At 44.1% G+C, this 24,040-nt stretch overlaps 1 protein-coding gene across 2 annotated transcripts in view; it reads right to left on the bottom strand.

Moving 5' to 3' along the window:
- Positions 1 to 24,040, bottom strand: part of JAK2 (Janus kinase 2) — an 86,830-nt gene that overhangs the window by 29,404 nt on the left and 33,386 nt on the right. For both annotated transcript variants that reach the window (XM_028711916.2, XM_077921705.1), the window contains 7 exons: positions 22,403 to 22,651; positions 8,663 to 8,786; positions 6,030 to 6,147; positions 5,554 to 5,699; positions 4,665 to 4,986; positions 2,790 to 2,909; positions 564 to 721 (listed from right to left, as the gene is read on the bottom strand). In XM_028711916.2, coding sequence (XP_028567749.2) covers positions 564 to 721; positions 2,790 to 2,909; positions 4,665 to 4,986; positions 5,554 to 5,699; positions 6,030 to 6,147; positions 8,663 to 8,786; positions 22,403 to 22,625 — 1,211 coding nt within the window. In that variant the 5' untranslated portion in view covers positions 22,626 to 22,651. The remainder of the gene's footprint in view (positions 1 to 563; positions 722 to 2,789; positions 2,910 to 4,664; positions 4,987 to 5,553; positions 5,700 to 6,029; positions 6,148 to 8,662; positions 8,787 to 22,402; positions 22,652 to 24,040) is intronic.

Genomic DNA, 24,040 nt, shown 5'->3' on the forward strand with positions numbered 1-24,040 from the left:
TGCAGTGAACCTATTAAGAAGTTCTCTGTCTATGACCGCATATACCATCACCATGGTTATGGCTGGGAGACCTTAAAACTCACTGTTCTCTATTCACTGCATGACACATTCGGAACTGAACTGAGAATGAAAGAAAAAAACATCTTAAAACTTTGCATTAAGTGTTGTGGCTGAATAAACACGAATTCATTACAAAAGGAAGCACTGAGAGACCTTCCCACATGTTTTTATCAAGGTTTCACAGTATTTCCAGGGGGAGAGAGAGAGAGTGATAGGGAAAATATATTATTGTGTATTTAAAAAAACCCAATGGCAGGTGCATTTTTTAAAGTGTTCCTGGATGAAGGTGTATACATCCAGCCACTTCCTGCTGTGCCAAAATGAGCACCACGAACCAAATAAAGCACGTATCCAGCTGCACATCTGTACATACCTAAAAGATTTGGCATTAATTATCCTTGATGAACTAGGTAATTGCCTCCTGAACAAAGTGGAGCATCTCTTTTCTTTCAGGGTTAAAGGGAAAAAAACCTTTTCAACATCTTATAAAACATGCCACTTACGAAATTGGCCCATGACAGTTGCTCTGAATATTCTCAATGATGGAAGGGGGTGCTACTTCTTTACAGAGGAAATGATGGGCATCTGCAGTTAATCTGTAATATCCATCAATCAATGCCACGAAAGAAAGAGCCTCTCTTAGTGAATGAAATTCAGCTTCCTGCAAAGGCAAGGGAGAAAGACAGTAAGATATTTATTATTTTTCTGGTAACACTAATCGCATGAATATGCTTCTGATGGTTGATCATTTTGTTGCGTTACCCACAAACGCTGAAATGAATAATCCATTCATTTCCATGACAAGGATTATGAACGGTTTGGTCAATGCATTAAGCCATGGGTAGGTAAACTAAGGCCTGGGGGCCGGATTCGGACCAATCGCCTTCTAAATCCGGCCCGCAGATGGTCCGGAAATCAGTATGTTTTTACATGAGTAGAATGTGTGCTTTTATTTAAAATGCATCTCTGGGTTATTTGTGGGGCATAGGAATTCATTCATTTTTTTTCTTTCAAAATATAGTCTGTCCCTCCACAAGCTCTATCGCGCCGTGTGTGTGAGCAGAAGCAGAGCTCTAGTTACGGGGTGCGAATGGCACCCCAGAACGGATCGAGTTTGTAACTAGAGGTACCACTGTATATCGTTGGACTATTGTATTTTAATACAGTGGTACCTCGCAAGACGAATGCCTCGCAAGACGGAAAACCCGCTAGACGAAAGGGTTTTCCGTTTTGGAGGCGCTTCGCAAGACGAATTTCCCTATGGGCTTGCTTCGCAAGACGACAGCCCATAGGGAAATATCCGGGACAGCGGAGAAGCGCAGCGCGTCTTCCCCACTGTCCTCGGACCTCCTCCGAAGCCTGGCGGCGGGGCGGGAACACCTCCTCCCGCCGCCGCCGGGCTTCGGAACGATGCTCCGAAGCCGGGCGGCGGGGAGGGAACATCGTTCTGTGTTTCTCCACTGTCCCGGACGGCTTTTGAAGGCAGGCGGGGGGGAGCAAAGACTTTCGCCCCCCGCCCGCCTTTAGAAGAGGTCCTGGACCTCTTCTGAAGGCTGGTGGGGGGCAAAAGTCTTTGTCCCCCCTGCCTGCCTTCCCAGGGGCTTTTAAATCACCCCAGACAGCGGAGAAGTCCTCCGCTGTCCCGGGGTTTTTTAAAATGCTGGGGGTGGGAAGAAAAGCCCTTGTCCCCCCCCCCAGCCTTCAGAAGAGGTCCGGGGACAGACTGTCCCCGGACCTGGTCTGAAGGCGGTTTCCCTAGGAACGCATTAATTGATTTTCAATGCATTCCTATGGGAAACCGTGCATCGCAAGACGAAAAACTCGCAAGACGAAGAGACTTGCGGAACGAATTAATTTCGTCTTGCGAGGCACCACTGTATTCTGTTGGAAGCCACCCACAGTGGCTGGGGAAATCCAGCCAGATGGGCGGGGTATAATTAATAAGTTGTTGTTGTTGTTGTTGTTACAGTATTATATTGCCCAGATATTGCCCAGCCCTACAACCTAATGGGGATTAAAAAACAAACAAAAACCACACACATTAGATTTTTAGTAAGGTTTGTCTAACAAAGAATGGGGGGGGGGGGGATGTCTTCCACCCATTTTTCAAAATTGTGTAAATGTGCCATCGTGTGGGGAAAGACAGACAACTATGGGTCTCAGGCTAGATAGAACTGAACAGGACTCCCCTACCTCCTTATGTGCAGGTATTTCAGGAGAATGTTTCTAAGCCACATGCTCTGCCACAGCCCTTTACCATGGGCAGAAAACAGGGACTGTGCTAAGCAGAGATACCATGCTCAAATATATGTACGATCTCCATGTGGAATCATTGCCTTCTTTGTGCCGGGAAGGAGACTGGATTGAGCATGTGAATTTGAGATGCACTCCCAATCTCAGCAGAGGGAGAAGGAGCATCTGAGCAGGCTATGATTTGTTGCACATGTGTGTATTTACATCGTTCTTCTGTGGTTAATGACTATGGCTAGGAATCTCAAAATGCATGAGGAAAGGAAAGGCTTATGGTGTGGCCACCTCAAAATGAAACAGGAGGGTTGTTGTTTTTAAAAACACAAAGACTGCTTTTGCTACATTCTGCGAAAGTCACAGTCTAACTTACTTGCCTAATTGCCCGACACTGCAGATATGCAAACAAGGCAGGGCATCAAAATCCAATTTGTTTAGATGCACAGAAATGTAAGGTAATCAAAAGAGAAAGCCACTCTTACCAAATTCTTGCTGTCTTGCTTGTGAATGGTTACAATTCTATTCTCGCCAGAACCTTCCTGGCTTGCTTGCTTAATACTGACATCGATAATGTCGGGGAAATCGCAATAGGTCTGTATTTCCTGCGAAAAGATGTTGCTTTATTAGGAAACGGGTTATTTGTGAGTGTTTTAGTCAGCCTTCTAGCCATCAACTGAAACGGAGCAATTGTAACATTATTCTCAATAGCCTGATTCTGAGGTAATAAGAAACATCCTTTCCTGCCAGAAAAACAAGTTTGAGCCTGGTGTTTGCACATTACTTCTCTACTCCCCTTTCACAATATTTATCAATGGCAGCTAAATTCTTGGTTTCTACATCTTTACCACAAGGTGCAAGCCTCTGAATCAGGCAGACATTCAAGGTAAGAGTTTCCCAAGGGAAAAATCCCTCTCTATGGGCTGACGTTCAGAATAAACTGATGAAAGGCTAACCTTGACAACTGCACAGACTGAAGAAACAGACCAGGATCGGGGTCTTATTTCTAAGAAGGCTACCATCTGTGTGCACAGACAGCATTACTCAAGTTTGCTTATCTCTGTTTAGATAAGAATCATCATGCACTTTAAGTGATGCTGCCACCACTAACAGATGAAACTTAAATTACAGGGAAATTAAAATAGCAGTGTTCTAGCAGCAAAATCCAAAACACTCAAGAGAAAATCTCCCCTTTGCTTACCCAACCTACAGCCTATAAAGTATCGAGAAAGGAAATATTTTATCAATTGAGTTAATTGTGTACCACCATGCATTAAAAATAATAATGATCTGTTAATGTATTATCCTCCTATAACACCACTGGAGAACAGAAAATGGTAATCTTCACTTCTCAGGCACATCTACTGCTAATCCAAATTATTTCCATGACAGTAAGGGACGTGGGTGGCGCTGTGGGTTAAACCACAGAGCCTAGGACTTGCTGATCAGAAGGTCGGCGGTTCAAATCCCCGTGACAGGGTGAGCTCCCATTGCTCGGTCCCTGCTCCTGCCAACCTAGCAGTTCGAAAGCATGTCAAAATGCAAGTAGATAAATAGGTACCACTCCGGCGGGAGGTAAACGCCGTTTCCGTGTGCTCCTCTGGTTCGCCAGAAGCGGCTTAGTCATGCTGGCCACATGACCCGGAAGCTGTACGCCGGCTCCCTCGGCCAGTAAAGCGAGATGAGCGCCGCAACCACAGAGTTGGTCACGACTGGACCTAATGGTCAGGGGTCCCTTTACCTTTAAGGCTAGTAATCTTAAAAGACTCGGGTGAAATCCCATTCAATGCTAGGCACAAATAATAACCAATAGGAACTAGAGTCTGCATTGATACTAAGGATTGGGACCCTGCATTGCCCAAGCCACAGAAGAGAACTGGGTGTGCACTAAAAACCCACAGAACCTTAAACCAGCCTCCCACTCCTCCCTCACCATTTATATTCTGCGTACCTTTTCCTGCAAAGTACTTGCCACAATACTTTCAGCTGACTGCACAATGCTAATTTCTACTTGGCCAGTAAGCATTCTATTGATGGAACCAAATCATTCTGCTTCCAGTGGTATTCTTGAAGCTTTCATAGTAAACAAAATACAGAAGTACAGTCGTACCTTGGAAGTCAAACGGAATCCGTTCTGGAAGTCTGTTTGCCTTCCAAAACGTTCGGAAACCAAAGTGCAGCTTCTTTTTGGCTGCAGGAAACTCCTGCAGCCAATCGGAAGCCCCGCTGGACATTCGGCTTCCAAAAATAGTTCACAAACCACAACAGTCACTTCCAGGTTTGCGGCATTTGGGAGCCAAAGCGTTCGGGAACTAAGCTGTTCGCAAGCCAAGGTATGACTGTATGTTACAAGAGATTACCTGTTCTGCCAGTGTCTCACTATCCTTATGTTTCCCTCTTGAGCATTGAATTCCACCATTTCCAGATATAACAATGGTTGCAAAGCTTTCTTCACCCGAAGGCTCTCTGCCGGGTTCCTTCACTTCAAACACTTCTGAATAAAAGGCAGACTGGAGGGTCTCCAAATTTATGAGATATTTCAGTTTCAAGTTTCTGGCGGTTGCTCTGCACTGGCCAAACTGCTGGATGAATCTGCGGAATCTGTATCTTATCCTCTTTCGTGTCAGAATGTGATAATCCTGGATTTTTTCCCTGATGCATTTTGGCAAAAACATCTTGTAGCTGTGAACACAAAGACAACCAAGTGTGTGGCAAGATATTAATGAGTAGCTCAAAGGGGGCTGGTGGTATTCTTCTACAGAAGATGCAAGAGCAACTATCAGGGAAGTCCTAAACCCTAAAATCTTTTTAACTTATGAGCAAGTGGGACAGAAAACCGGGAGGCGAATTCCGCTGGAGATGTCAGGGTTTGCACCCTCAAACTTTCTCTCTGCAACGACTAGGAACCACCATGCTATATAAAAGAGGAATGTCACATCTGGTGAAATGGAGCAGGCCGCAACTTGCTCATATCTGCAAATGCCTTATCCAAGTTCAAACTCTTGCTTTGCGGTGAAGTTGACTGGATCACCTTGGGCCAGGCAATTATCTCTCAGCCTAATCTTAAAATGGGGAGAGTCATGAACTGGAAACAAGTTCTTTGGAAAAAGGGGTAGGGCAACAGGCAATAAAAAGAATAATGGTTTGGATCCTAATTTCCATTTTGTGCTTTCCTGCCTCCACCTCCCCTTTGACTCCTCCCTTCCCCATTTGCACAGCTTCAGAAGAAGACATCACAAAGAGAGTTACCTCATAGAATTGTAGATGCCTAGTGGAGTTTGGTCCTTTTCCTTGGCCATCCTCATCATATCAAGAACAGCCATGCCAAGACATTCTTCTTGTGTTTCATGAGTGACAGGCATCTTCACCCACCCATGGACAAAGTCTTCCCGCCACTGGAGGCAAAAAACGAAGGCACAGAAATTCTGATGAATTTGGCCTACTGCTCTTTTCATTTATTTTCATCGCAGCTTGAGTTGTCTTCTATTGAATCAACTCGGAACTTAATTTGGACAAAGAAATCAGCTCAGATCTCAAAGGGGAATCAACACCTTGGTGCTGCTCTCACGGCTGTCGTATTTTTATTTCACAGGATAATTGCATATAATTATTATTATTCCTGTGAAAATATCCATATTTGGATGAAGACATTCATTTCCAGCAGTAAAAACGCGGAGAAGAGCCAAATACATCCATACCCAAATAATACGTTGTCAAAATTTTACCTGAGCAAACAAGTAAGACATGACAATGTCATCAAGGACAGGACTCTCTGCACCTCGGGAAACACCGTACCGAAATGCTCGTACATTGCTGTTACAATACCAGTGAGGGAAATAAAACCTGTTAAGAAACAAAGACACGTATCAGTGCTTTTGCAGCCAAGACCACACATGTTACAAACATGTTTTTAATGAAATTCAGGCTGCTTAAAGGGCAAGGGCTTTGAATACTTTCACACAAGTTCATATTGCCACTAAATCATTCCAGCTTGAAATGAGCCATCTCCACTGGAGTTGGCATTTAGCCAGCAAATAACCAAACATCAAAACTCATAGCCAATTTACTGGTCAAATACCACCACTCATTCCCCCCCCCCCCCCCCGCCTCTGATGTTTCTATCTCAACTTTCTTCCATCGTGAAACCCAGAGTGATGTACAACTGCCCATTGAGACACTGACCAGACCCAGAACTACTTAGCTTCAGCAAAGCAGTGGCCTTTAGATAGTAGTGAATGGGGCATTAGGGTGGAACTGCTTCCCTGGCTTCCTTCCAGCCAAATTGCTCCTGAATACCAGGATGGAGAGTGGGAGAGGCAAGGCAGCAGCGGTGCAAACGCATTGGCAGAGGCAATCTGGTGCTCCTGCTGGCGTGTTTGCACCACACTGAATTCTCTGCTTCCTCCCTCTCCCTCTTTATTCTGGAATGCCTCAGATATACTATTGTGGTCTGACTCTGCAGGAGGGAGGTCACAAAAGGAGCACAACTCCCCGGCATTGTCTGCAACTGCCTCTGGGACTTACATGTGCGTGACGCATTCATGCCTTACAACTGCTACTATATAAATTTTGCTAATTTTTAAAGCCTTGTCTTCTAGAGTTTGCAAAGTACTATGTCAGATCACAGAGAGGCAAATACAGCTGGTTCTATGAAAGTCTGGATTCCTGGGCACTTGCGGCCTGCGCTACTGTGATGAGTAAAATTTGGACCTGCTCATATGTCATAAGCCATGGCTTCCTGTTCGGGGATTCTTGTAGTTCCAACACATTGTCAGAGCAGCGGAACACAGAAAGTAGGGCTGGTTTTCAACATTGTGATATATCAGCAGCTAAATATCTCAATCTATGGATATATTGTGATGCCTGAAATGTATCTCGGCTGCTTCTTCCTCCCCACCTTAAGCAGCTGGGATACATCACCCAGCCCAACAGTTGAGCAAGCCCCCATACTACTCTCGCTCATGTGAGCCAGGGGGAGAGAGCAGCTTCTTCAAAGGCACACGCACGGAAGACAGAGCCCAAGAAGGTGCTCACCTGCCTGCCTCCACCTTCGCCCAATTGGCCGGGCTGCCTCTTTCCTCCCCGTCAGTCGTTCCAGGAGTGACCAACCAGGAGGAAGCGGCAGCCCACCTGCAGGGGAAAACTGGAGGCAGTCAGGAGGGTGGAGCCTGTGTACGTTGCAGGTGAGCATCTTCTCAGGATCCCGTCTACCTGCCTGCCTATGCCTTTGCTGTCTCAGGGCAATTTGAGCTGGCAATACATTGCGAATGTATAGAGTCTGAAACCGGTATCATGGTTTGAACGTCATACGCTGGTTTCAGACAATTTATCAAAATATCGCTCAGCGATATCGCTTTAGCAGACTCAGGAATCAAAAGTTTTGTGTCTCTTTTGTAGTAAATGTATACTTCCTTGTGCATTATGCAATCTCCATTTTAGGAAGCATGGCTTAGTTGGGAGAGAAGCTCTTTCGAGACAATTGTCAGGCATGGTACATAACCTTCTGAACCAAGCCTGTATCTATGTATTTTATGGACTCTGGCAAGCTTCCGAAACTCCTACCCTTGACACGATGACATAAAGGAACAGGCGGTTTGGCCTCCCCAGAAACATTATGGCAAAACGGTTTAAAAACCTCCTTTATGTTTGTGATGCAAGTCACACTGTGGTACATTGAACCTTAAGATGGGGGCTACTCAATGGGAATTTTTCTAGACTACAGAAGTACACACACTGATCCGCAGATGTTTTACATTCTGGAAATATATGCAAAATGGTTCTATGACTAGAGCAATGGGAATGCCTTGGTTGCTAGGACACAGTTGAAATGCAGCCATTGTTCAGACACAACTGCTTATTTAAATAAAATGCTGCAACCTCATACATGCATACCTGGAAGTAAACACCCACATCTATATGCTTAGAATTGTACAGTAATTGCAATGCAATCCATTTATAAGAAGAAGAAGAGAACATTCCACTGAAATTATTTTTAATAAATGGGCCCATCAAATAAATTAAATAGCTCTGGGTTTAAATAAAATAGATAATCAAGTTTACTTCAAGGAGGAGTAAAAGTGGTCATCAAGTGATTCCGTTAGCTTTCAGGGGTCTGTCCCTGCCTCCATGTACATTTGCTGTAACCTCCATAAAACACACATGGAATAAAACTGACTGTAAAATGTATGGACAAAGAGCGTTATTCTTATTACGAACCCCTCTGATAATTAAATGGAAATAAAAAAGTTGTAGGAAATTAATCAATTATTTCAACCTACATTATAGTCCTTTAGTTTAAGAGAAATCTGATTAAACAAAAACCATTTTGATTTAAACAAAAACAAGCTAAGATATTAACCTTATCCGGTAGAGAACAGTGAGACTGGTTGATCCCTCTACTTGGAAGGTGTGGTTTGGGGGATACCAACATCTGTCTGTCTGATTCATTAGTGCAAACATGTTATGGTACACCGGCAAGATACCTAAGGAAAAGAAAAGACAACGATGTTTTATTTGCAAGATCTTTTTCCTGCGTTGAAAACGTGCTGCTGCTAAGCAGTTCTTGTACTTGTCACGCCCGCAAGGTTTTAATACTTTCTTTTGGATTTTAGGTATGAAGAGGTTGCCATGGGAAAGCTTATGAAAAGAAAACATTCAGATCACACTGAATTTGGTTCGGCTAAAGCAACAGATAACGAGAATACAATAAATAGTTATAACATTGGAGAAAGAGGGCTGAGACAGGCCTGTTCATCCCTTAACGTGGTACCCATTCCAAGATGTGCTTCAGTAAACAGAACATCTGCTTCTGGAATACTTTTAACAGCTCCAACACCCAACTAGAACAATTCTTTGTATGCTTGTTTTTGTTTCTTTAAGGTATTTTATACCACTATTCAGATGGATCTCACAGAGAGGTTTATAAAATGTTATTTATATCCTGTTTTTCTTTTTTGATATTTTATTTATTTATACTTTTCAAGTTTATACATTTCACTAGTTTTATACAACTCACTAATTTTACATTCATTTTGACATTTCAAAACTTGACTTCCATCCCCTCTTTCTGCGGTTCCTTAAATTTGTTTTTAATATCTTCTGCACATCCAAATTAACTTAATTTGCACATTTATTCATCTTATATATATATATATCCTGTTTTTTCAGTATACAATTCTACCAAGGCAGGATCTTTACAAGAGGCATTAAAATAAGTTCTAAAAAACCACAGCCAACAATAGCAAGCATTTCCCAAACTTGGCCCTCCAGCTGGTTTTGTTTTTTTACTACCACGCCCATCATCCCTGACAACTGGTCCTGATAGCTAGTGATGATGGGCAGTGCAGTCCAAAAACAGCTGGAGATCCAAGTTTGGAGAAACCCTGCATACAGCTCTATCAACGTACAGCCCAGTTCACAGTTTTCCTCACCTGGTTACAGTCATGTGCATTGCGGAAAGTCGGTTGTGAGTGCACACGGGAAGAGCAAAGTATGAACTAGCCCCAAGACCAGCAAAATCGGGCAATGGTGCTCAGTGAGGAGAAAGGTTGCTTTTAAGCACCAGTGCTCTGCGGACTGGCTCAGGCAACATGATGAGAGACAACAGCACTTTTGTGTAACTTCTGTCTCCTTGTGTTTTGAAAACTTTTTTTAAACTATACCAAAACCGAAAAAGAATTACAAACATCAAATTCAAAATCAATATTCGTTTTGTAACATAAGCCTATTACATAGTTCAGTGTTCACCAACCTTGGGCCTCCAGCTGTTTTTGGACTACAATTCCCATCATCCTTGACCACTGGTCTTGCTAGCGAGGGATGATGGGAGTTGTAGTCCAAAAACAGCTGGAGGCCCAAGGTTGGGGAACACTGACATAGTTGACTAGATTAAAATATACCTAATTGCTATAGACTTCCTTTTTGTTATGTACTGAAGTTCTCACCCTGGGCCAGCAGGGGGATACTGTAGATAATTATGCAAATGAAGGATCGAAAGTGACGTTCAGTGATTGGATAGTTTGTATGCAAATGAAGGATCGAAAGTGATGTTCAGTGATTGGCTAGTTACAGAAAATGGTTACTGTTGCATTCTAGTGGAGCTCTACATAAGCAGGCTGACTGAGCTCCTCAGTTCAGTTCTGTTCCAGCTTACAAATAAAGAGCTGCTTTGGAAGAATCGCTGTGTCGTCTGATATGTTCACCCACAACTTAACACTTTTGCTATATCTAAATGCAACACAATTAGCAATATTATATTAGAATTTTTTATAAATTCCCCTATACCCCCCACTCCCCTTCACCCATGTGTGATCTCAATTTTTTTTTTTACTTCCATCTTGTTGTGTTGTTGTAGTTTAATTATTATTCAATTGATTATTTTATTATTTGCTTGTTTTACACATTATCTATTAATATTCCAGTTCCGGAACCGTATTTTTTCATGTATTCCTTCATTCCATCCCACTCTTCAATTGTTCTTTGATTTGAATGGCCTCTAATGATTGCCGTCACCTGGTTACAGTCATGTGCATCGTGGAAAGGAGGTTGTGGGTGCACATGGGAAGAGCAAAGTGTGAACTAGCCCCACGACAAAGCAAGACCAGCCAAATCAGGAAATGGTGCTCAGTGAAGAGAAAGGTTGCTTTTAAGCGCCAGTGCTCTGCGGACTGGCTCAGGCAACATGATGAGAGACAACAGCACTTTTGTGTAACTTCTGTCTCCTTGTGTTTTAAAAACTATGGCTCTAGATGGATTAATATATACAAGGTTTAAGACATGCCTAAGGTTTAAGACAGCAGCCACGAAATTAAAAGACGCCTGCTTCTTGGGAGAAGGACAATGACAGGCCTAGACAGCATCTTGAGAAGTAGAGACGTCACCTTGCCAACAAAGGTCCGTCTAGTTAAAGCCATGGTTTTCCCAGTAGTGATGTATGGAAGTGAGAGCTGGACCATAAAGAAGGCTGATCACCGAAGAATTGATGCTTTTGAATTATGGTGCTGGATGAGACTCTTGAGAGTCCCATGGACTGCAAAAAGATCAAACGCATCCATTCTTAAGGAAATCAGCCCTGAGTGCTTACTGGAAGGACAGATCGTGAAGCTGAGGCTCCAGTACTTTGGCCACCTCATGAGAAGAGAAGACTGCCTGGAGAAGACACTGATGCTGGGAAAGATGGAGGGCACAAGGAGAAGGGGGCGACAGAGGACGAGATGGTTGGATAGTGTTTTCGAGGTTACCAGCATGAGTTTGACCAAACTGCGGGAGGTAGTGGAGGACAGAGGTGCCTGGCGTGCTCTGGTCCATGGGGTCACGAAGAGTCGGACACGACTAAACGACTAAACAACAACAACAACAAGAAAAGATACACAACAGAAGATGGGAGAAGGTTACCGTGAGAACTCTGCTTGACCTTGTCTGGGGCAAGAGCAGCTCTTCTTAGGCTAGAAAGCCCCAGATTTCCACCAAAGCAAAGCAAAACATTCAACAGCTTCTGTTTGTAGAGAACCAGTCTTCACATATTGCAGCAATCACTTGCTAAGGAAAAGGTGACTCATTTGTGAGTCACTTTGGGCATCAATTTGGCAGAACAGCATTCAACCATAACTAGAGGGAGATGAAGCTTTAATGAAGCACCTCTCTCGGTGCCAACGGAATGGCAGAATGAGCCAACATTTGTTTGGACTGGTTTGGCAGCTGGTGGTTTCAAATATATGGAAAGTCCCAGCTTTAAACCAACGTGAGATTGGTTAGCTTAACAGCTTTCCATTTGAAACAAAAAGCTTATTTGCCTTCTATAAAAACACCCGAGAACAATGGCCAAGGAGCAATTCAGCTTTAACCAGCAATTCATATTTATTATTTGCAGGAATATGTTGAAATTTCATGTTGTAATAAGCAAGCTGGACTCTTTACAAACCTGATGAAGAAATAATGATTCAGGATGAACGTTTGATGTAATTTCCCGTCATTTCTACAAAGCAGCCTAAAGCTATTTGTACAGAAGAGTGTAAAATACAGATATTTGGGGCTATGGATTGCGTGGGAAAGGCTGGTGTCACACCGGGGATTTTCCATAACCAACACAAAAAGGTGCATTTATCCTTTCCTTATACACCTTTGTTGAACTCCCATGAACTCCAGCCGTTCCGCAGTCATTTCAGAACATAAGTAGATAATGAATAATCATAAAAACTAATGCACTTCTGAAAGACTAAAAGCACCAGAATGGAAGGGAACTAATGCAATACTCTGAACCTCACTGTTTATCCCAGTCCCTACACTTCTGCCATGACATACGGGTGGCGCTGTGATCTAAACCACTGAGCCTCTTGGGCTTGCCAATCAGAAGGTTGGTGGTTCGATTCCCCGCGATGGGGTGAGCTCCTGTTGCTCTGTCCCAGCTTCTGCCAACCTAGCAGTTTGAAAGCACGCCAATGCAAGTAGATAAATAGGTACCGCTGTGGTGGGAAGGTAAACGGCGTTTCCGTGCATTCTGGTTCCCGTCATGGTGTTTCATTGTGCCAGAACCGATTTAGTCAAGTCAGCCAAATGACCCAGAGAGCTGTCTGTGGACAAACGCTGGCTCTCTCGGCCTGAAAGCGAGATGAGCGCCACAACCCCACAGTCACCTTTGACTGGACTTCATTGTCCAGGGGTTTTACCTTTTTTTACTCTAACTTTTTGGATACTGGGTGACAATCTAGTTTTCAACACTGCGATATATCAGCAGCTAAATGCTGCCATGTACTGATATATGGACCATAAAGAAGGCTGAAGGCTGATCGCCGAAGAATTGATGCTTTTGAATTATGGTGCTGGAGGAGACTCTTGAGAGTCCCATGGACTGCAAGAAGATCAAACCTCTCCATTCTGAAGGAAACCAGCCCTGAGTGCTCACTGGAAGGACAGATCCTGAAGCTGAGGCTCCAATACTTCGGCCACCTCATGAGAAGAGAAGACTCCCTGGAAAAGACCCTGATGTTGGGAAAGATGGAGGGCACAAGGAGAAGGGGACGACAGAGGACGAGATGGTTGGATAGTGTTCTCGAAGCTACCAGCGTGAGTTTGACTAAAGTGCGGGGGGCAGTGGAAGACAGGAGTGCCTGGCGTGCTCTGGTCCATGGGGTCACAAAGAGTCGGACATGACTAGATGACTAAACAACAACAACTGATATATCACAATGTCTGAAATTGCCCAGCCGTACCCCATACAGCTCCTGCATGCACGAGCCAGAGAGGTCTGGGGACTTGCCCAGGTCACGAAGTTGAATGAGCCCCCATACCATTCTGGCTCCCATGAGCAGCAGCTATATGGGGACAAGGGCGGGCAGCCTCCTGCTGGCCCCTGAGCCTGCTGGCCCCTCAGAGGAGCAGTTTAAACAAGCTGGCCCCCACTTCAGTTTGCAGGAGGCGGAGGGGGCTTGATCAGCCAAGAAACGGGCTTTTGTAAACTGTCCCCCTCACAGCTGATCCAAGGCAACCTGAGCTGGCCCTATATCTTGGCTTCCCGGCCACCAGCTGTGGGCCAGCTCAAAAAGTTTGAAACCGGTATCGCAGTTTGAACATCATACTGGTTTCAGACAATTAATCGTAATATCGCCCACCTCTATTCTGCAGTACCTCCTAAAACAACCCAGCCTTTTTTGTTGTTGTTGTTGAAGGGCTACCGTTATGCATGCTGGAAGGGCATTGGTCATTAAATTGCATCATCATCTGCTAAATACTCTACCTAATCTCGATTAAAGCTAGTTTTCCTTGCATAAGAAGGTGAGCGATAGGGAGCACGGCATTCTTGCTTTGCAGAGATTTCAAGAGGAACCAAATGTGTCTGTAACTTGAGCTTTCTGTGAACAAGAACAAAACCCACGTAAAAAACAAAAAAGAGCAAAAAAGGGTTAGGTGATTTACCATTTTGGCAGCAGGTGTTAACGCAGATAGAAAGGTTAGCGATAGAAAAGCAAGATTTTCCAGCTCTGGCAATGACTGTGGAAAACTGTAAGTGAAACTTTCTGCCTGTGGGAAAAGATGGCAAGAATGCTAGAGGTCACAGACACATCTTAATCCCCCGTCTGACTCGGCTGTCATCCCAGATGGATAATCTTAGCAGCAGAATGCATTTCTGCTCTGCGGACTGATAGTGAAATCTAAACCCTTCTGCAAAAGTGCAGTACAGATTTTGGGCTGGTTGTTTACATACACACACATTGCATACTGTTGAAAACTGGGTGCTATTAGTATTGCAAGCATTTTTTTAAAATAATCATTTTTATTAAATCTTCCAAATTATTACGTAACTCCAATCATGTGTATCATTTTTTTTTGGTTGCACATTTTCTTCTTGACTTCCTGTCCCTCCTTTCCCTGATGTTTTCCCCTCTTAGTAGCTGCATTAAAACACATCTACAGTTGTACCTTGGTTCTCAAATGGAATCTGTTCGGGAAGTTCGTTCGACTTCTAAAAATGTTCGAAAACCAAGGCACAGCTTCCAATTGGCTGCAGGAGCTTCCTGCACTCAATCAGAAGCTTTGGAAGCCTCGTCGGGTGTTCGGCTTCCAAAAAATGTTCGCAAACCGGAACACTCACTTCCAGGTTTGCGGCGTTCGGGAGCCAAAACGTTTGAGTCGCAAGGCATTCGAGAACCAAGGTACGACTGTATATTTATTTCGTAAGCTTCCAAAGTCCATTCTTTACATTCTTCTGTTGCTCCTATCTTAAATCCTGCACATGATTTCAGGTAAGAATGATAGTTCGATAGGATATAAGAATGATAGTTCGATAGGCATTTCAACCATTTTGTAGCAAGGCTTCCGTGCCACTGCATGACAAGCAGAAAGGAATTGAGTGTGGCTTTCCTCACTAGGAAGGAAAATACTGAATTTACAGTTCCATCCACAAATACTTCTTTCCAATATTGCTGTCATTTCACAGGCTGGATTGTTACTTACAGTAGCTTAACAAGTTCTAAATAAATTTCACTACAGTGGTGATAGTCTAATATTATGTTCAGCTATCATGGTTGCCACCACACACAAAAATTGCAGAAGTGTAAAAAAACCTGCAGCTCTGCCCAAAACTTGCCTTTCGGTGCAGTTTTCTGCCAGTTTAAATTAAGTCAATGTGCTGCATTCTGCTTTTGACATGTTGCTGCCATGTGTACTAAGCTGACGCTGCTCTTGTCACAGAGCCAAAACATAGGGGAAGATAGATTGATCATATTTATTATTACACTGATGAAGGATTTCCAGGCTTTCCAGAGAGACTACTAGGGCTGGGCAATATACCAATATATTCTCCAAAACCAGTTTGAATAATAATAATAATAATTTTATCATTGGGTTTCCCCAGCCACTCTTGAAGTCCATATTGCGATATCGGCTTCATAATTTCTGACCTGCTAATATATCGTGACTCATGGTGTATGTGTCCTATGCAAAAATCACAATGTGAGAAAAAACTGTGAAGCCAGCCAAGGCTTCTCTTGATTCCTGCAGCCCCTGTTAACTCCCCCAGCTCAGCTCTCCCCTGCCTCTTGCAAGGGGCAGCGAATCACCAGAGCAGCCACTGGCAAAAATCACAATGGGGGGAAAACCGTGAAACCAGCTAATGCTTCCACATAAAGGTAAAGGGACCCCCTGACCATTAGGTCCAGTCGTGACCGACCCTGGGGTTGCGGTGCTCATCTCGCTTTACTGGCCGAGGGAGCCGGCGTACAGCTTCCAGGTCATGTGGCCAGCGTGACTAAGCCGCTTCTGGCGAACCAGAGCAGCGCACGGAAACGCCGTTTACCTTCCCGCCGGATCGGTACCTATTTATCTACTTGCACTTTGACATGCTTTTGAACTGCTAGATGGGCAGGAGCAGGGACGGAGCAACGGGAGCTCACCCCGTCGTGGGGATTCGAACTGCCGACCTTCTGATCAGCAAGTGCTAGGCTCTGTGGTTTAACCCACAGCGCCACCCACGTCCCTGATAACGCTTCCACATAGCTCCATCCTTATTTCAGACATTGTGATCTATTGGTATATTGCAATGTTTAGCTGGTGGTACATCATGATGCTGAAAACCAAATATCGTCAAGCCCCACGTGTTCACCTCTTCCATCCTTATTTCAGACATCATGAGATATCGATATATATTGCAATGTTTAGCTGGCGATACATAGCGATGTTGAAAACCAAATATCGCCCAGCCCTAGAGACTGCTGCTTATTGGGCCTCAGTCACTCCCCTGCCTCCAATAGTATTGTTTTTCTTGTTGTTATTAGGATTCCTACTGCATTTATATCTCACCTTTCCCCAAAGGAGCTCTAGGTGGTTCTCCTCCAATTCAATTTTATCATCACAACAACCCTGTGAGCCAGGTTAAGCTGAGAGACTGCAACTGGTCCAAGATCACTCAAGATGCTTCATGGTTGAGTAGGGATTTGAACCCTGGTCATCCCGGTCCATCACTCTTAACTACTAAACAACACTGGCATATTCTTTTTATGCTATCCATTCAGTTCAGCTAGGGAGAACATTTGCTGCTTAGCTATTTGAATAATTTAAGTTGCTTTCAGTTGTACATTTATGTAACTGAACTAATTTGTTTCCAGTGCTGCATATTCCAAAATAGGAGACTCACGCATGTATGAGAGTGTAATAAATAGCTTTAGACCAGGACTGAAAAAAGCTTCTACTTTGGTTGAGAGGTCCTAGGCATATTTATCTTGGGGATATTTAACTTGCAAGTGGTTCTTTTTCGCAGTTGGAATGCTCTAGCTGAGCTCAACGGAGGGGACAGCAGTGCAGAACCCGTACTTTATGTACAGAGACAGACAAAAGCCTCCTTGTATTTCAAGCCAACATGTCGGTACGCTGAAGAGCATTTCAGATCCTTGCTTGTGCCTGTGCGAAATTTCACGGTTAGCGAGGGCAGTAAACTGAGATCGGGTTTGTCCCTGCTTGCAAAATAATGAGGGCTTTAGAATTTATCTCCTAAGTAACCATGTAATGGACTTGTGCCTCCTCCTGTGCTTAGTAGTTCAACATAAATCATGGTAGATCTGCTATCCTCGTGTGTTGGCATCTTAGCCGCTGGAGAACAGTTCCTGTAACACCCATTAAAGGTCAATCAATCAATCATTCTCAAACCTTTATTGGCATATAGACAACATTCCCAAAGGTTCAGTACAAGAAAACCACTCATCTAACAATTACAATACTGTTGTATAATATCCACGGATCCTCACTGCTTGTTGCAGAAACCTGGCTACTATCTCCATCCTATGCCTGTCCTGGGTCAACATTAGGAAGGCTACTTTACATTCATCTAAATGCTACTCTCTGCTAATAACCAACTGATTAATGAACTTAAGATGGAATTCTCTGATACGAGGGGCAGTGCAAAAGAACATGCACAACGGATTCTATACAACTCTGTCCAAAGGGACATGGTCTCTCTGCAAGCGGTATTTTCTGGACTCTCCCCTGTAGTATTGTCGATGGCAGCACATTCAGTCTCGCTAGTGTGTTGATTCGGTTTGGCCAGGTGGTAGAAGTAAGTCGCCATTGGCAGTCCACACTGCAGCATCCCCAAACCTGCACAGACACTATCCCGATTTGGCTACTAATTTCTTGAAATTCATTGTCTAACCATCTGCATTTAATTGTCTCAAAAGTGTTTGATAATCTTATTTACATAAGACGCAGGGTACACGAAAAGTACCCACCAACGTGCCAATCTACCACGTTTGGATTTTGCAGCCAACCCTGGTTTCTTTCACTCCATGGATTGCTCAAACTCGCCCTGTATTGCCACTCACGTCTTAGTGGTAAAAGTAGAAGGCCCTCCCTTAGGACATTGCCTTTGTGTGGGAGCCAGGAAGTCATGGCAAAGGCTTGTAGCGCCACCTGGTGCCTCGCTGACCTCGGTGACCTGCATGCCCGTGCCTTGCAGTGTATTAAGTGCATAACCTTATATGGCGATGGGTGGGTAAAAGCCATGACCGGATGTAGGTAACGTGAGACATTGGCAAACGGCCATGCGACAGGAGAGAACAAAGGATAATAAAAGATACCGGAGAGGAGAGAAGAAGTTCGAATGAGCTGCCCTCCATCCATGAAAATATTGCTGGCTCTCTGTGTCTTTATTTTATGCTAAACAGCGCCATTTGTGACGGCTGGCTCCATCACCTTTGATGGTAAAGAACCACATTTGCAGATTGCAGGGTGGGGGTGGGGAGGAACGGACTGTGGTTTTCTGCCATGATTGTATGTTGTGTGATATAATAAATTAGGCAGAGGATTTGGGGAGGAGCAGAGTACTGGCCTATTTCAATCATCATCATCCCAAGAAATCCCTGTTACAGGGATAAGGGCCAGAGAAAGTAACCAATAGCTGAAGGTTCATGACTCTGTAGCAGAAGGTACCAGGTCCAATCTCCAGATAGGCCAGGGAATGTCACCTGGTGTGAAACACTTGAGAGCAGCTGCCAGTTGGTGGAGGGAATATGAGCTAGATGGGCCAACAGACTCACGTGGTATAAAACAGCATCCTACGTTCTATGAAATGTGTTTAAACAAAGTCCCCGGATCTTGAATGTGTTGAATGGTTTCTTTAAATGTAAAGGTTCATCATTGTTCCACCCGATGTGTATGTCTTTAAGGGGCCAGAGCAAGGGCAAGAGCAAAATAACGAGACCCAGCTTTACAGCTGTGAAACATAGCAGGTGCTGCTGAGTTGTATTGCTTAAGCTGTGTCAGCAATTGGGTGTAGTATATAAGGAGCAGCACCTAGCTCTCCCATTTCCCTGGGGGATGGGTTGGTGGTTGGGTCTGGTTTGTTGATGTATTTAGTGTAAATGGAGTTTTTGTTTTTCTTATTAAAACCTTCTTTAAGTACGTTTTGAGTCCCTTTTTAATGCATGGTCTCCCCAGCAAGCTCTCTGCAGCATTAAAGGTAAAGGTAAAGGTACCCCTGCCCGTACGGGCCAGTCTTGCCAGACTCTAGGGTTGTGCGCCCATCTCACTTAAGAGGCCGGGGGCCAGCGCTGTCCGCAGACACTTCCAGGTCACGTGGCCAGCGTGACAAGCTGCATCTGGCGAGCCAGCGCAGCACACGGAAACGCCGTTTACCTTCCCGCTGGTAAGCGGTCCCTATTTATCTACTTGCACTCGGGGGTGCTTTCGAACTGCTAGGTTGGCAGGCGCTGGGACCGAGCAGCGGGAGCGCACCCCGCCGCGGGGATTCGAACCGCCGACCTTGCGATTGGCAAGTCCTAGGCGCTGAGGCTTTAACCCACAGCGCCACCCGCGTCCCCCTTCTCTGCAACGTTACGATACTGCAAATAGCCAACAGAATGGTGAGGAACTTTGCTTGAGACCATGGAGATCTGGATTCCATGGAATGGACTGTGTTAGGAAAACTACTGATTATTAGCCAAACCTCTGGTACCCAGGTATCGTTCTGTCTCTTGCATTCGGTCTCTTCCATTTTACTTCCTAGATCAGCGGTTCTCAACCTGTGGGTCCCCAGATGTTGTTGGACTACAACTCCCATCATCCCCGAGCTCTGGCCTTGCTAGCTAGGGGTAATGGGAGTTGTAGTTCAACAACATCTGGGGACCCACAGGTTGAGAAAGGCTGTCCTAGATTTATATGCTGAAGGCCACCCTGAGAGAAGGGAGAGGGGATTGGAATTCTGAATGCAGAATTATTCAGCAGAAGCAGAACATCTGGACCAAGGAAGGGAGGAAATGACAAGCTACATGTGCATATGCTAGCCTACTGTCTAAACAACACACTCCTGAAAAGCCACCTTCTCCCGAACAAAAGATATAGGCTAGGACTGCAATGAAGAACGAAGACTTAAATAAGTAAGTATTCCATGGCTCTAATGCATGGAAACGCAGAAAGGGACCGAGCCACATAAGATGCAAAGCAAAGCTTAATTCAACAGTGCCAGACAAACAGCTCACATGGAGAGCCATAGTCTGATGGCTGGTTCTATACCACACCCCAGAAAGGTGCAACACTTGGCACAGAAAGAGAAGTGGACTAATAACATCCTTCACAGAAGCACTGACAGAACAACAGAGTCCTAAGTTCATACTTGGAGGTACTAAGAAAATAAAGTCAGTAATAGCAAGGAATAGATAAGGAAACTCTTTGCAAGCATGAATATTCATAGACCAGCGGCATGACCAAAAGCCAAACAAAGCTTCCTTAACCATGGTTTGGCATGTGCCCCATAACCTGCTTAAGACCACTCATTGATCTAAAGGAAAAAAGATCATCAATGATCTACCGGATGCTAAGAATTCAGATTACAAACAGAACTGCACAACTTTTTTTTTTTTTTGCAGTGCTCACATTCCTTGTCTTCCAAAACTCAAAAAGTAGAGCGTTGTTTTGAATCAGTGTAACTTGGTGGGTTAAATCAAACCTTCATGAACAAGTAAAGTATAGATGGTGAAAAAGAAGGAATAAAGTGTTCCATAGTACGTTCTCCTGACACATCTTTTAACTCCAAGATGGAACTTTGATTTCCCCTAGGTAACATAAAGGCTCTATGAGGGCATCTGAAGGTATCTGGGGTGGGCAGAACAGACATGTTGTCCAATGTATATATTTTAAAGACACAATCTGATCTTGGCAACCTTAAATCATTTCCTGTGGCACCTTTCCTATTCTCTAGGATGACAGAACTTCTGAGACTACACCAGAAAGCTCCCCTACTACCCTAGGATACAATGCATATGGCTTTGCAATTACCTTCCTAGTAATTTTTAAAAATTGAGCACTCAGGCTTAAGCACTAACTACAGTATTTACTTCAATAATAGAAATACTTGGTAAAGATAAAAAAGGAACAGTCCATGCAGGAGTTGTCACCAGAAAGTATACACCAGCAGATAATGTTATGCTATTAATCGAATTCCAACAGTTAGCAATGGACAATCTTAGATGATACTAGCAGCTTAAAAATATGGAACCAAACTATTCTCTAATTCCACAAAACAGACTGATTTCTTTTAATGACATTAATGGCACTAAGGTTTCTGTTACACTGAACAGTTTTCCTTCCCAAGTCTTCCCCCCCAAAAATGTGCAGCCTCTGGGCTCTGGTCACATTTTCTCTTAAATGCATGGATGCAAATTCTTAATCGGATGTTTGAAATCCTAAAATTGCCAGAGGAGCGAGAAGGACCAGTGACTGTCACCTACACCATCAAGATATCGTCCAGGCGTTGGGTCTCTTTTGAAAGCACCTTTTTCCCATTTGGTTCAGCAAAAGCTTCCTTTGTCTAGTCAGAGAATATCAGGGGCAGCTTGAGTGAAGAGGAACCTATGGTTTCAAAAGACAACCGCAGCTTCCGAGACGAACAGGAAGGTGTGAGCACCAGCCGCAGGTTCCGTTCTTTTCCTCACACCAACAAAAGCCTTGTTTAGGTGAAATGTTAAACTATGGTTGAGCATTATGTGAACGTGCCAGCATTATGTGAAGTATGCTCCCCCTCTAGTCAGAAGGAGACCATAGCAACTAACTTCAGGTTTGTGTTATGTCCAAACGTGGACAACCCAGTTAGCCTTAACTATGCTTTATTTAGAGCTATGTTTCATGAAGCTGGCTTGTTTCAATAGTAGTTAAGAGTGAGTACAGTTTAGTGTTCTGGCAATTCTAAACAGCAGTTAATGGGGGGAAGAAGAGGGGGAGCCCAAGACTCATTCGCATGACACTAAACCATGGGTGAACCTCCAGGCTGTGGGTCAAACCTGGGGATGTCAGATGTGGGTAAGGGTGGGGTTGCAAAGGAACAATCTGGAACTTAAACGACCGTTCCTGTGCTGGAGCAAGCACACTCCCATCAAACCACTTCTCCCTCCCGGAACTGCTCTCTGAAGCCTCAGCTGTCAAGGCTTCGAGGTGCAGTACACAGCTGTTCCAACAGCCCCTGGGACACTCCTTCAAACATTTGATTGCAAAGCACTGAAGGAACATTGCTGGGGCTGTCTGAGCCACAAAGCGCCATTCTGATCTGTGTTTTCTTGCCAAATCCCAGAAAAGTGAGGCTGAAACGGTTCCGTTGGTCAGAAAACAGGGTGTGTGATCTTACCACAGGCTTTACAAGCAGCGACACAGATCTCTTCTGCAACGTACTCTCCTGCTGGAAACTGTAGATAATCGCCGTCCATCTTTCCTTGGGAATGATACAAGTAAACTCGAAGCAGTGGCTCTGTGTGCGTGGAAACAGCTGCATTCCCAAGGATGCCACCATTCTGGTGAAGAGTAGATGAGGCCGGGCCTTCCATTTCTGTCACCGTAAGGCAAGCCATCATGACATTCTAAGGTTCACAGCTTTGGCCTGAAAGAAATCCACAAAGAAAAAATGTTAGTTACATTTTTAAAGAAGATATAGAGTACGTTGCATTGATTTGGAATGACAGTGAAGATTTGGGGGTTCTCCCCCCCCCCCCAGCCTTTCTCTACAACGAGCTCCTTCTCCCCCCCCCCTGAAGTTTCAACCTCACAACAACCCTGTGGGGTAGGGAGAGAAATAGGGACTAGCACAAGGCTTTCTGCCCCCCTGGATGAGCAGCACGCTGGGGCCAGCTGTATTGGCCACAGCCCGCAAGGCGCTGGGACGAAAGCACCTCAGCTCCCACAATGAGAGCTGCGGCAGTTTCACCCAAAATCTCGCTGCAATGTTTGGCTGGCGATACACTGCAATGTTGAAAACCTGACATCACCCACTTGTTTTCAAAAATTCAAGAATTCTACAAGCAAACCGAGAGCACCGTTGAAGGCGTTGCTTAATACCATCCATTCAAATCCTGAAGTGGCTTTCTGAAGCCACTTAGTGGAAACAGTGCCTTCTTTTAGAATCTGTTCTAGAACTCTCATCCCACAATGCTGTGGAAGCAACTTCTGAAAGTCATGGTGGAGAAATGGTAAAACAAACCAAGACAGACCACTGCTGTTTGTTGAAGAGGTGCAGGCTCTGGTCGTGCCAACTTGCGGAAAGTTAAGGGAATTCTTATTCTCCACTTCCTGAACAAGCTCGTTCTACTTAACAAAATTTCCAGATTCAGAAGTTTCATTTCTGCATTAAAAAGGTAGCCCAGACAAAAATAGCACCCAGGTTTAGATCCTCTTTGGCTTAACTTCCTCAAATTAGACAACTCTATTGCAAAAAACAAACACACACATACCCCGAAAAACCCCAAAAGAACTTTTACAAAACCATTGAAATGTGTTTCTGTATTCTTTATTACTACATACCATACTAAGCTATGCTTTCTGTTGTTTTCAAAGCTGGCAAAATCCTGATTATTTAGTTGTACACATTATTATTATTATTATTATTATTATTATTATTATTATTATTATTATTATCATCATCATCATCATCATCATCATCACCATCACTGTTATTTAATCCTGGGACCAAGGAAACATTTCCCTTTTGATATCAGCTTTTCTTATTTCCCTCAGAAAGCACAGAGAAATGATTTGTAGTCCCCCCCCCCCAGAAAACTTCCAAATTCATCTTTCAACAAGAATCTTAATCCTCAAGACGTTAGTTGCGCAAACGTAAAAAAAAACAAAAAGAAAAACCCGCAAAGAAACGGTTAAAAGCAGATCTTCAGTAAAAGGACATTCAATTAAAATGCTATAACTTGATAAGTGGGTTAAACTAAGATTGCAATCGTGCTCTAGCATTATCTTACGTTTTTGTAATTCTTTTGGAGAG

Source organism: Podarcis muralis, chromosome 17, assembly GCF_964188315.1.
Source record: "Podarcis muralis chromosome 17, rPodMur119.hap1.1, whole genome shotgun sequence".
Classification (NCBI taxonomy): Eukaryota; Metazoa; Chordata; class Lepidosauria; order Squamata; family Lacertidae; genus Podarcis; species Podarcis muralis.